General features: G+C 53.4%; 1 protein-coding gene across 2 annotated transcripts in view; it reads left to right on the top strand.

Annotated features, from left to right (window-relative positions):
* PHKB (phosphorylase kinase, beta) overlaps positions 1-13,847 on the top strand; it is a 66,196-nt gene that overhangs the window by 2,875 nt on the left and 49,474 nt on the right. For both annotated transcript variants that reach the window (XM_015564686.1, XM_006764879.2), the window contains exons 2-4: positions 8,187-8,276; positions 9,186-9,324; positions 10,369-10,468. In XM_015564686.1, coding sequence (XP_015420172.1) covers positions 8,187-8,276; positions 9,186-9,324; positions 10,369-10,468 — 329 coding nt within the window. The remainder of the gene's footprint in view (positions 1-8,186; positions 8,277-9,185; positions 9,325-10,368; positions 10,469-13,847) is intronic.

Raw genomic sequence — 13,847 nt, 5'->3', positions numbered from 1 at the left:
CCCTCTCATCTCTCCCTCCCTCCCTCCTTTCCCTCCTTCCCTCCCTTCCCTCCCTCCCTCTCTTCCTTCCTTTCTTCTTGTGTTAAATTTTAAAACTTTTCCCATTACAGCTGACAGACGATGTTATATTAGTTCCAGGTGCACAGTGTTGTGATGAGACTTCACATCTTTGAGACTTGGTTTCCTTGTCTGTAAAAAGAAAGATAGTAATACCCCCTGAAGCTATTATTGCGAGGCTTAAAGAAGATGCTATGTATGTGACACACTTGCTATTAAGGAGCTGGCCAGGACATTTTAAATATGTTCTTGTCTCTCCTAAAAACACGTGCCTTGTTCAGTATTGCTGGTGTGCATTCCGAAGTGGGAATTACCCACACCAAACACGAGTGCTTATTTCTGTCCCTCGTTTTGGTGTCTGCCCTCTAAGCAGCCATTTGACTGAGGAAACGTTACGCTGAGCTGCAGGTGGCTCAGGAGGCAGCGTCTAGTGACTGGCCGGCCCCTCCCTTGCTCACCACCAGGCATCAGCTCCCCGTCTCCTGCAGGGATGGGGCGGGGGGGACTTGGGCGAAGGCCTCTCTGGAAGGGGCGTCTGAGCTGAAGGAGGAAGCGGGAGTCACAGGAGCCCTTAGGGCGGGGGCTCCAGAGAAGACGTTGGGGTGGAGCGGGCGGCACAGGGAGGAGCTCCGGGAGGGCCAAGGGACAGGGCTGACCCCCCGTGTGGTGCTGCGGGGGTGGGGGGGTGTCACAGGGCTGCACGTGGAAACGTGGGCACTGCGGGGGAGAGCCTGGAGGGGGCCCTGCTCGGGGTGCAGACAGGAGGCGGGCCTGCCCCCTGGGCGCCGTCTCAGGCGGCACACTTCCGAGTCCCGTTATTTCACAGGGACTTGGGGGTCCTCTCTCAGCGCTGTGTGTGGTGTTAGGCTAGCCATTGGCAGAGGATTAATCATTTCCATTCTTTTCTCTCCGCTTTGATGGGAATTTTTTCTTTTCAAATGGAGGCTCTTTTGAATAAGGGCTCATCTAAGGCAGTTGATTTCAGACCTTTACGTCATGTTTGTATTGAACATCTTTAAAATGGCCTGCCGGTAACGGGCGTTTCTGTTAAATGTCTTCAAAATAGAGGTATTCAGAATCAGAGCTGTTTCCTTAATGTACATCTTTCCGAGGGGAATTATCTTTGCTTTGTGGGCTCTTCCTGTGAGTTGTTATCGCCGTTTCTATCAGTTCAGAGATCCTTGTTCACATGGAAATACACCGCGACGCTCAACTAATTAGTTATACCCACTCAATCCCGATTCTCAATAGGCTTGTAGCTTCGATAATTATCATTTGTTCAATAACCACCAGGATGAAAAATCCTGGCAGGATGGGAAGTTAATTATTACCATTTAAAGGAATAAGAACCATCTGAGGATTAGATGCGACCCTTGGATCCTCTCCTGCTGCGTCACACGGTACAGTGTTGGCGTTTGTACCCACGACCTGCACCGCACGTCAACCTTCCCTCCACCTGTTTATTCTGCCTTTTCAATACTTCCTGGGGAGTCCTCTCCGCCACCCTGCTGTCACTATCTTTTAAAAAAACATATTTTTAATGATTTTGAGAGAGAGAGTAAGTGAGAGGGGGAGAGAGAGAACCATTGATCAGCTGCCTCCTGCACCTGCCTGACTGGGGATGGAGCCCGCAACCTGGGCACGTGCCCTGACCAGGAGTCAAACTGTTGACCTCTCGGTACCTGGGACAGCGCTCAAGTGCTGAGCCACGCCTCAGGCCAGGCTGCTCTCCCTCTTAACTCGAGGCCCGAGGGTGCCTGCTGTCACCCACAGAGGACCCCGTGCCTCGGCTGACCTCTTTCCGGCCGCCCTTCACTTTCTGAAGGTTGGGTCACGTGACACCTTGCCCTCCACCTCCCCAGCGCCTCTCCATCATCTAAAGGGCAGAGGGCAGACCTGGGCCGGCCTCCCCCGCACGTGCTCTGTGCGGTGCTGCTGCCTGCGAGCCGCTCCCAGATGCCACCCTGTGCCCTGGCTCCTGCACCCTGATCCCGGGGCCTCTGTGTTCAAGGCCTCTCTCTGAGCCGGTTGCACGCCCCCATCTTCTGTCCTGCTCCAGCGTCTCTCACGCCACATATTTCCCCAGGAGCCCGTCCCTGCAGCCCCGCTTCCACTGAATCGCTGCACTGGCTCCCCGCGCTTCCTGCGCTCCGGTTAGCTCCCACGCCGCATCGCTGTTAGATACGCACAGATCCGTTCCCTTCTGGGCGACGAGCCTCTTCAGGTCCGAGACGGACTGGGTGGTAGCTCTGAACCAGGAGCCCCAGATACGGGGCCTGGTGCTGGGGACTTCAGGTTGAATGAATTAATGAGTCACGCCAGGAAGAATCAGTGCAGTCTGGGTACCGAGGGAACTTTCCAGAACTCCGTGTTGTCTAATCATTTCACCTTTTTATTGGGCAGGGGATCGTGTGGGCCCCACGTGTGAAGTGATGTAGCCGTGATGGTAGCCCAGGCCTCCTGGGTGTCAGGCACTCTCCCCGTCCGGGAGGTCTCTGCACGCTGGGGCCGAGGGCGGGGCAGGAGAGCAGGGGTTAATCTCACTCACCGAGAAGTGAAGGTCGGCTTGGAAACGGATTGACCTGGGTTCCTTATGTGCTGGGTCAGTTAATGGCTCCATCGTGGGTGGGTCTTCACAGAAGGCAGTGGTTGCACAGGACCGCCGCAGCCTGGGGGGATGGCCAGTGTGGGTGTGCGTGGGCCCTGGCCCGCCTGGCCAGCCGTCTGCACGCGGCTGCGTGTGGATGAGAAGGACTAGCTCCCATTCGTTTCCACAAAGTCCGTGCTGGAGACAGTGCACGAGTCTCCTTAGTCTTTTCTGGTTATGAATGTTTTTATTCCTACAGTCGTCGGACTTGAGTAATTCATAGTTTATTGTAATTTTTTTTCTTACCATTCAAGACTTCGTCATGCCGACTGTACAAAGTGTTATGGGGCAGTTTTTGATTAGCAGTAATAACACTCCCATTAAACGCACTACTGAACTTTGCCAAGACAGGAAGTACCGACCAGGTTCCGTCCCAGTATAAATGACAGGTGGAAACGGTGTGGTTCCGTTTCAGAATGCTGAGCGGCCGGACGGGCGGTTTCCCTGGGACTCGTGTAGAAGGACGCATACGCAGCGGCCTAGTGTCACATGCTTTACAACTGTAATAGACGACACAACACAGTGAGAGTCTTGTGAAGACTGGGAACGGTGTGGAGTGAAGTTCTTTCCCCTCCACGTAACTCAATCAGTGCTGAGCTAAGGCTCTATCTGTCCTTTAACTCAGGAGTTCGGAAGGTGAACGTTTCCCTGGTGGTGGAAGTCTGAAGCAGTGACTCTGGGCTTCTCCTGAGGAGTCAGATGTGTTCCGATGAGCACTGTCCTTTAGAAAGTGACCCCGTCTCAGGCTCTCCGCATTTATTCTCGGGATCAAATCATTGTAAAACCCTACCCTTTTATGATTTCGTTCAGATCCTCCTCTGTGAGGAGTGGAAGAACAGAAGGGAAGAAACCATAGAGAAGAACAGAACAAGTTTAATTACTTTATGGTCACAGCGTGGGTCACTGAGGAGTGGGTCATGTTTAACTTCACGCTATTTAATCATCATCGCCGCCGCATCTGCGTAGCTTTTGGCAGATCTCGGGCCTCAGAGGACGTCAGTCCCGTCTGCTCTCTAAGTGCCTACTGAGAGCTCCCTGCGTGCCAGGGCGCTGGCATTGGGCTGTCACAGGAGGACCGCCACTGCTGAGGGAAGTGAAGGGCCTGTGCCATTCCTGAGCATTTTTATAAAGAGGAGTTCCAGACAGTTCTGGGAGAGATGAGCGTTGTCGGGCTGCAGCTCTGACCTCCCAGACATCGTGCCGTGGCGAGGCGCCCGACGGCCCACACATGGGAAAGGGAACGCGGTCGCGGACTGCGTGCGTGCCATTCACCAGGGCCCCGGGAAGCGCCCGCCAGCCCCCATGTCCTTAAGCAGGTTTATAGGCTGCGCGCCTCTCTGAAGGTCATGAGGAGGGCTTAATGCGTTTTTATTAGAAATAAAATTTACCGTGGAGTGGCCTTTTCACATCTCATTTGGGTAGTTGAACCGGCAAATTTTACTGTATTTTTATAAAGTCGTGTTGTTTCCTGTTTGCCATTTCCCATTTGAAACGCGTTTCTTACCCAACCTGCCATGGAGAGAGACAGGCTTAAAAGATCAACCAAAGGTCTTGTATGCATGCTTATAAGCTTAACCAAAGGACACAGACACCAGGGTGGTGAGGGAACGAGCTGAAGGGTGGGAGGGGAGACAATGGGGGGATAAGGACACATGTAATACCTTAATCGATAAAGAAAACAATATAAAAAAAGTTGGGGTTGGGAAAAGCTGTGATAATGAACGGGCTCACTGAGTAAAGGCGCGCATGTTGTACGGGTAGCCGGCCTGTGACTCCGGAGCAGCTGCTGCCTAAGGCAGGAAGGGGACGCGAGCACTGAGGCTCTCGCTCTTCTCCGCCGACGTCTGCGGAGGCCTCACGTGTCGGGATCAGAGCCCTGGGTGCAGGCAGCCTCCAGGCAGTAACCGGCTTGCGCCCCAGTGCGATGCCGACCTCCGCTTTGCCAGGAGGACGAGTGGGACAGGGCGTACAAAGTGTCTCGCACAGTATTGGGAGGAGGCATTCAGAATTTCCCTTCCTGGGGTGAGAAGGCTGTGCAGGTAGCCAGGGGACACCCTCTCATGTAAGCTTGAGACCATCAGAAATACATAGAGTAAAAGCCACCGTCCTGTCCCTGCTGGCCGTCCTTTTCACCAGTTCAGTGTGCGTCCTGACTTTGTAAAGTCCTTTGTTTACCTGCATGTTCATCTGCGTTTGTAAAACCACACATGTAGTCATTTTGGCTTAGTTTGCAACACATAGTATCATACTATATGCCTTGTTCCCTGACATTACTTTTTCACACTGTATTTTTTTGGTCTTTCCTGGTATTACAAACAGGTCTACTTCATCCCTTTACTGTGTTAAGGTATTTCATTGAATGGAGGTGTCACCATTTATTCGTTCCCCCCCGGGGGCACATCTGTCCCTTAATGTTTCAGTTCCTGTGTATGGACCAACTGGACAGTAAAGGAAATCGCGGTTTACACTTTGTTTCTTTGCTTTGCAAGGAGAGATTGGCCTCTTGAAGATGCTCAGAGTGCTGAGTCATGCACAGTGTATGCAGATCTCTTAACTGGAACAGTGACCGTGTCGCCAGGAGATCCCTGCTTCAACTTGTCTGACTGTGGGAGTCTGATGGGTGGCCCTTGACTGTCGACTCCGAGGGCGTGGGTGGGTTGCAGACAGGGCGGCCTGTGAGGATGCTGCTGTCACCCGATCATCAGTGTTTCCTAAAACACGTTTTTGTCAGCATCTCTCCTTCATTTCCTTCCTTCCTACCAAACGTTTACTGCCGTCTGCTGTGTACTAGGTCCGGTCCCTGTCATTAGGCACTTTCCAGGGTGGGTCACACATGGAAGAAATAGTGAGAATGACATGTTCTGTGATAAGGAAGAGCTGTCATTAGGTGTTCACACGGCGCTGCTGGCTGCAGAGGGCGCGGCAGGGACCCCTGGCACGTGGACCACCCGGTTTGATTCAGTAAAGATTTGCTGAGAGCTTCCTCACGCCAGCGTTAGAGACACAGGCCGAGAACGCACCAGAGTCACTTGTCCCTTCGCTGGTAGTGTCCTTCTAGCTTTAATCGGTGCAGGAGTGAAGGGAATTGTATGATGAGGATAGTATCATCTGAAGGCAATGGTGGATTTCAGTTTCAAAGTTGCTGGAAAATATTTTGTGTCATATATAGATGATGTGTAGGATAAACATATAGATTCTGTACTCTGGGGACCCTTGCAATCTTAGCAGCTGAAAAATTGATGTTCTAATCTATACTAATAAAAGGGTAATTTGCTAATCAGACTGGACATCTTCCGACGTCCTTCTGGAAAAAGCCACGGTGGTGGGGGCTGAGGCAGAGGTGGTTAGGGGCCATCAGGCCAGCAGGGGAGGGGAAGTTAGGGGCGATCAGGCTGGCAGGGGAGCAGTTAAGGGGCATCAGGCTGGCAGGCAGAGGTGGTTAGGGGCCATCAGTCAGGCAGGCAGGCGAGTGGTTAGGAGCCAGCAGTCTCAGATTGCAAGAGGGTATAGGCCAGGCTGAGGGGCACCCCCCCCACCCCCGTGCACAAATTTCGTGCACTGGGCCTCTAGTATCCTGATAAACCAGAGGTGTGGTTTGCCTGCGTTTTGTGTGTTCATAGATAAGGCCATCTCTTCGCTGTCCCGTGCCTACTGGTCTGCACCTACCTGCCCTCCCACCTTGTCCACGTGCATATGTGAGTGTGGGCAGGGAGCCTGCAAGCTCTCGGAGCTGTGCACTGTGCCCCTCCCCAGGGCAGGCTCTGCACACTCCTGTGAGCTCGCTGTGCAGCAGGATGGCCCAGGGTCCTGGTCGTTCCCTGCTGCCTTGCACACGCCCTGTTGCTCTCTCAGCCTCCGCCCCTCACAGCCTGCACAGCTGTGGGCTCAGGCTTCTTAGACTCGTTCCCGGAAGTCACAGCCCTTAGCCCGGCCTCTGCGCAACTGGCTGCTCCCTCTTAGCGAAGGCAGGAGACCCTAAACGTGCACCCTCTGACCTTCAGCGCGGCCCCCGTGTGAGAGGATTGTTTGTAAACTGCAGATGGGGACACTGGCTGCTTCTCCCCTCAGGCTAAGATTCTACTTTCATGAATTTTATGTATTTTTCTGCTAGAACCCAAGACCCATAGGAAGATGGAAGTGCTTTATGTCAACTTTGCACCAGTACGCAGTACTGAGGCTCCCTGAGATCCTGTATGCAGATCAGGGCGTGCTGCCCCAGGCGTGGAGATTTTGAGACCTTCATGCAGCCACACAAAAGCTGCCTGTTGTTGAAGCCATTGGTAAACATCACATGTCCATGGTCGGTTTGAGGTCTTACATAACATTGTTCCGTCTGAGGAAATGCATGTAGGCCAAACGCTCCGTTATCAGACACTACAGTGTTAATGCTGTTTTGGAAATGAAATTGCAGTTATCTCAAGAGGAAATGGTCTGTTTGAATCCCATAATTTTGGATGCTCTCTGCTTAGAATTTAGGATAAATGGATCTTTCTATTCAATATTTTGTAACCTAAAAAAAAGGAGGGGCCAATTGGATCTTTTAAAAATGTACGGACTTGACTTCTTACTTTAAAATCAGTTAGGAACCTAATTCCCAGTGCATCAGACACCTCCATGGGAAGAGCTATTTTCTTACAGAATAAAAATGGAGCAGAAAATTGGGGTGGCTGTCTGTGTAACCGAGGGGTTACACACACAAACCAGGCAGATCACAGATTTGTCCCTGTGCTGGGCGGCAGGCCGACGTGCGCTCCCTGGGTCGGAGGTGGACTCGTGACCCCGAGTTGGTGGTTTCTGGGTGCTTTCCACAGGAATTGGGGGGTTCCTTAGCCCATGGCTGAGGGTTCCCATGCTTTCCTGTCATTCAGCCGCTGAGAGTGGGCGCTGGTCAGGTGAACGATTGAGTGGCAAATGGTCCTGGTCACGGTGAGCTTCGCAGCGTTTGAGCCGTGCGCCCCGCTCTCGCGCGCTGGAGCAGTCCCCCGGCTGACGTGCAGTGGTCTCCCTTAGAGTCCAGTCCGCACCGGGGAACCGGGCGTCAGAGCTCCTGCCTGCACCCGAGTGGTGGTGGGTGATGCTGGGGAGCATGTTGGCGCCCTGTTGTCCGGGGCGTTGTGGGTGAGCGGCTGGCAGAAGGCTGCCTGGTGTGGCATGGGCATTTGGACGCAGCGCGGACCTCAGGGCAGGTCAGAAAGTGATTCCTCAGGCGGAAGGGAGGCTGATGGGCCAGTGCGAGCACCTGAGCAGGAGAGCTGTTGGGGTGGCTGGTGGCTGCGGGGTGAGGGGGATCTCCCTACAGTCAGACCCTCGGACTGCTACAGGGGAGCTGTCTTCTCTCCCTTCTCCACCCAAAACGCGAACCGTAGTGGGATACGATCGCTTGCCCGTAAGCACAAAACACGGCTCGTAGCTTCCTTGGCGTCCGTGGCTTCCTTGGGGCACGGGGTGAAAGCACCGAGGGTGACAGGCTCCTTCCCCGCAGGCTCTGTTTACGAACCTCTGAAGAGCATCCACCTTCTGCAGCCCGACCATGAAAGTCTGTGGGAGAAGCTGGACCGTTACTACAGGATTGGTGAGCGGCGGGGACGCGCCCTCGGGCCAGCGCTTGCTCCCCTCCGTTATGCGCTGGGCATCAGCGTCATGCCCTCACTGGGCTGTCGGGGAGGGGGGCAGGGGGGTGCGCTGAGGCTGCGCTGTGCCGGCCGCATGGGGTGCTGGGGCTGCAGAAGGAGCCAGCAGTCATATCCATCCTGGAATAGTTGTAGCGCTGCCATCAGGGTCCCTGGTGCCCTCAGGCTTCTGGAACATTCCAGAGGCTTTCCTGAGGGAGCTGGCCCAGTTTGTGGACGGGCTGGCTGCTCATTCACTTAGGCCTGGTTCCCCAGGCAGCCCTGAACCTCGCATAACCATCTCTAACTCATCGCCACACGGACGGTGACCTCGGGTCACTGGCACATAAGTCAGGTCCCTATCCTGCTGGTGCTTTGTTTTCTGTGTGTGTGTGTGTGTGTGTGTGTACATGTGTGTGTATGTGTGTGTGTATACATGTGTGTGTATGTGTATGTGTGTGTGAGGGGGGGAGGTTCCCTCTTTGTCCCTCAGAACTAAGTGGAAATGCCTGTGTTTTGTGTCAGTTTACTTCATGTGCCACATGCTTAGACTGGAAGGGCAGATACTGTAACATTTGATTTATTTGTCTCCCTTACAGTAAGGATTTTTGCTTGTTTGCTTCAACTTTACCTTAATTCAACTTCCTTTGGTCAGGATTCCGGTCTAGATTTTACGTTGTCCTTTATTTCCTCTGTGGTCATCACTGGCTACAGAGATTGGCTGCAGTGGCTTAGCGTGGAGCTATTCCCATATCATCAAAGGTTTTACGCTGCAGCTCAGTTCAGAAACAGCAAAACCGTCAGAAGGGGGCGAGGCGGGGTGGCCGGGGGGCGGGGGCTGTGCCGCTCACGCTTCTCCTGCCTCCTCGCAGTCAAGGCCACGGTGCTGCTGTACCAGAGTCCCACCACCGGCCTCTTCCCCACGAAGACCTGCGGCGGGGACCAGCAGGCCAAGGTCCAGGACAGCCTGTACTGCGCCGCGGCCGCCTGGGCCGTGGCCCTCGCGTACAGGTGAGCGGTGTGCGCTGTCCCTCGCTAGGGAGGGGGGCGTCACCCAGGACGCCGGGTCAGCTGTCCCTGGCTCTGCTGCGGACTCACGGCACCTTCCCGTCTGCCTAAGGGTTGGCACGGGCCTGGTTTTCATGTTTCACGTAATTCCTCACCTCTGGGCCTGCAGATCAGCATTAGGTGTTGGCAGGAGGAACTGCCAGGAAGGAACTGGGAGAAGATACAAGTATGTGGAGGGATAGGTCAAGGCCACAGGGCTCCTGTGCCAGCCCAGCCCCTGGCCTCCTGCTCACGGGCTGGAAGGACTGATATTGTTAAGCTGTCCTGGCGCCTACAGCCGCATACAGACGCATGCAGCCCTGTTAGAGGACCTGCGGCTGCTTCTCAGAACTGGAGCACGAATCCTAAGATGCATCCAGAACTACAGGAGATCCCAAGTAGCTAAAGAAATCTTGAGGAAGTTCAAAGAGGGAGGGATCAGGCTCCCTGATGTCAATACTATAATATAAATCAAAATATAAAATAATAGTCAAATGGTATGGTACTAGCATGAAACATGTATATACTGGTATGTGTGTGTGTGTATATATATATATATAGAGAGAGAGAGAGAGAGAGATCAATGGAGTTGTATGGAGGGTTCAGAAGTCAAGTGGCCATTGTATAACCTAGAAGGATCAATATTAAAAATTGCCTCTACCCTGTAACAGTGAGTTTTAAAAATATCTTGGTAGATTTTTCCAACATAGAAATATCGCTTAAAATTTGAGCCAATTCCATGTGGAAAATATTGTCTGCTATTTTTAGAGCAATTGCCTTCCATCCTTAAAAGAAGGAGAGATCGGCACAAGTTTCATCCTGGGGTTTTTATATTTCTTTGGCAGCATTTCTGCATCTGCCGGGAAAATGGAGCTTCACTGTTAGAGAATTAGTAGATGTCGCCGGAACATGGGATTAGCCAGCTAGTTAAATACGTAATTATCGGCGGCTCAGCTCCCTTCCTAAATCCCTTTCCGATCTCTTCCCTGCGCTATCTCTCCCGCCCAGGCGCATCGACGACGACAAGGGGCGGACGCACGAGCTGGAGCACTCGGCCGTGAAGTGCATGCGCGGGATCCTGTACTGCTACATGCGGCAGGCCGATAAGGTGAGGCGCCGGCTCGGCCCCCGGGAGTGATGAGCCCACAGCAGCCTCTCCCGAGGGGCAGGCACTCAGAGGGCCAAGCACGGCCCCTGCTTGCCCAGTGCGCCCCGAAGTACCGCCTTCGAAGAAACCCTCGCGGCGGGTGGTCGGGAGTTGCTGTTCAGGCTTCAGCCTGTTTGCATTTTGCATCTGGTGTTTGCGCGATAAGGAGTTTCTCGGGAGCCTCGTTATCCGCGTTCTACCCGCTATTACAGTCCCTGAGAAAACCCTCCTGAAAATGCCCTTTGGGCCCAGCCAGTGTGGCTCAGTGGTTGAGCGCCCACCTAGGAACCAGGAGGTCAGGGTTCGATTCCAGGTCAGGGCACAGGCCCAGGTTGTGGGCTCCATCCCCAGTGTGGGGCGTGCAGGAGGCAGCTAATGAGTGATTTTCTCTCATCATCGATGTTTCTCTCGCTCTCTCCCTCTCCCTTCTATCTGAAATCAACAAAAACATATTTTTTTTAAAAAATTCCCTTTGCACATGTGAATACTCTGGCTTAAGTAAACATCACTTTAAAATATAACACTTCATTTACCTGTAAAGAAGACAGGAATCACAGGCTTAGAAAACAGCCAACTGGCCGGGCGGGCATGGCTCAGTCACGAGTGTAAAGGTTTAGGAGTGCATTAGGGAGAGAGATAGAAGCATCAGTGAGGTTTTTCAAGGCCTGGGATGCAGCTGCGTCAGGCCGACATGCTGAGTCGCAGAGCGTGTCATCTATAATTGAAGCGATTACCGTGCGCGTTGTTTTTTCCTGCGCATGTGACGTGCACAGTTTACCTGACAGTTACTGTTTCCTGAGCGCCTGTCGTCTGTGAATCCATCTACTTGCCCCAGGAGGAAGACCTCCTTGAGAGCAGGTAGATCTCAGTGAGCATCGCTGACCACGGGAAAGGATGTAGTAGCGAGGCTTTCTCTGTGGTTGGCTGTAGTCAACTCTTCATTTCCTTCCTAAACACGCTTCACCTTTACTGACTGGCCTCCTCAGTGAAGGCGTCTTGTGCGTGTAGCTCGAGTGTGACTTCAGCGGTCCTGAGCCCTCAGTGACAAAGGCTAAGCGTGTTTTCCTTGTGTGCACGTGGCCGGTCGTTAAAATCAGTGAGCTGTAAGGTGATGCGACGACGTTGGGATTAGGAGTCTGTGCAGACCACAGGGCACAGGGTGGGATTAGGAGTCTGTGCAGACCACGGGGCACAGGGTGGGATTAGGAGTCTGTGCAGACCACAGGGCACAGGGTGGGATTAGGAGTCTGTGCAGACCACAGGGCACAGGGTGGGATTAGGAGTCTGTGCAGACCACAGGGCACAGGGTGGGATTAGGAGTCTGTGCAGACCACAGGGCACAGGGTGGGATTAGGAGTCTGTGCAGACCACAGGGCACAGGGTGGGATTAGGAGTCTGTGCAGACCACAGGGCACAGGGTGGGATTAGGAGTCTGTGCAGACCACAGGGCACAGGGTGGGATTAGGAGTCTGTGCAGACCACAGGGCACAGGGTGGGATTAGGAGTCTGTGCAGACCACAGGGCACAGGGTGGGATTAGGAGTCTGTGCAGACCACAGGGCACAGGGTGGGATTAGGAGTCTGTGCAGACCACAGGGCACAGGGTGGGATTAGGAGTCTGTGCAGACCACAGGGCACAGGGTGGGATTAGGAGTCTGTGCAGACCACAGGGCACAGGGTGGGATTAGGAGTCTGTGCAGACCACAGGGCACAGGGTGGGATTAGGAGTCTGTGCAGACCACAGGGCACAGGGTGGGATTAGGAGTCTGTGCAGACCACAGGGCACAGGGTGGGATTAGGAGTCTGTGCAGACCACAGGGCACAGGGTGGGATTAGGAGTCTGTGCAGACCACAGGGCACAGGGTGGGATTAGGAGTCTGTGCAGACCACAGGGCACAGGGTGGGATTAGGAGTCTGTGCAGACCACAGGGCACAGGGTGGGATTAGGAGTCTGTGCAGACCACAGGGCACAGGGTGGGATTAGGAGTCTGTGCAGACCACAGGGCACAGGGTGGGATTAGGAGTCTGTGCAGACCACAGGGCACAGGGTGGGATTAGGAGTCTGTGCAGACCACAGGGCACAGGGTGGGATTAGGAGTCTGTGCAGACCACAGGGCACAGGGTGGGATTAGGAGTCTGTGCAGACCACAGGGCACAGGGTGGGATTAGGAGTCTGTGCAGACCACAGGGCACAGGGTGGGATTAGGAGTCTGTGCAGACCACAGGGCACAGGGTGGGATTAGGAGTCTGTGCAGACCACAGGGCACAGGGTGGGATTAGGAGTCTGTGCAGACCACAGGGCACAGGGTGGGATTAGGAGTCTGTGCAGACCACAGGGCACACCCGGCCAGTGTGGCTCAGTGGTTCAACATTGACCTATGAACCAGGAGGACAGGGTTCGATTCCAGGTCAGGGCACAGGCCCAGGTTGTGGGCTCCATCCCCAGTGTGGGGCGTGCAGGAGGCAGCTGATCCATGTTTCTCTCTCATCATTGATGTTTCTCTCTCTCCCTCTCCCTTCCTCTCTGAAATCAATAAAAATATATTTTAAAAAGAAAACAGCAGACTGTATAGGTCATTGTGGAAATTAAAGGAATAATATACACAATAAAGCTTTGTAAACGGCAAAGCACCACACACATATAATGAGGTATTTCCCTGCTTGCCTGTATGCCTGTGTCCCGGGTCCTAATATAGTAAGTGTCTGTGAGTGTGTCACGTGTCCCCAAGGCCAGCCCAGGCGGAAGGCTCCTTGCAGAGGTGCACACCAGTGATTACTCGGGCAGCCTTGGGTATGTAGCATTTTGTATGTTTTTATCATGTGAATATTGTATTGTTTTAATTTATGCTTGGAATGGTAAAACATGGGATGGTACGTTTTCTTTTTAAGACCTGTATCTCAAGTTAAAACTTAAAAAGAAAATCACCCATATTCTGCCGTCAAAATATGGCAACAAGAGCATGTCCCTCGCAGAAGAAGTAGATGTGGTCGCAGGCTGGTGACAGGGACACGTGACACACTGTCATTTGTCTGCCGAGACCCGACTCTGCAGGTCACGAGTGTAAAGGTTTAGGAGTGCATTAATATATATATATAGAATATATCATTGATCTCAGGGAGAGAGATAGAAGCATCACTGAGGTTTTTCAGGGATTAGGAGTCTGTGCAGACCACAGGGCACAGGACTTTAAGATTCTAAGCATTTTCCTGCTGTGATCTTTCCTGTTCCCACACCTGTCAGAGCAGGGCTGGAGGGCGTTACTGTAGCCCCCGGATGACCGGGCGAGGCTGACCCAGGGAGCCTGACCCTGGGCAGCCCCCCCCCCCAACTCCCCTCCCCT

This window comes from Myotis davidii, unplaced genomic scaffold (genome assembly GCF_000327345.1).
Source record: "Myotis davidii unplaced genomic scaffold, ASM32734v1 scaffold181, whole genome shotgun sequence".
Lineage (NCBI taxonomy): Eukaryota > Metazoa > Chordata > Mammalia > Chiroptera > Vespertilionidae > Myotis > Myotis davidii.
The sequence above is the reverse complement of the archived record's forward strand: the minus strand, read 5'-3'. Positions and strand labels throughout refer to the sequence as shown.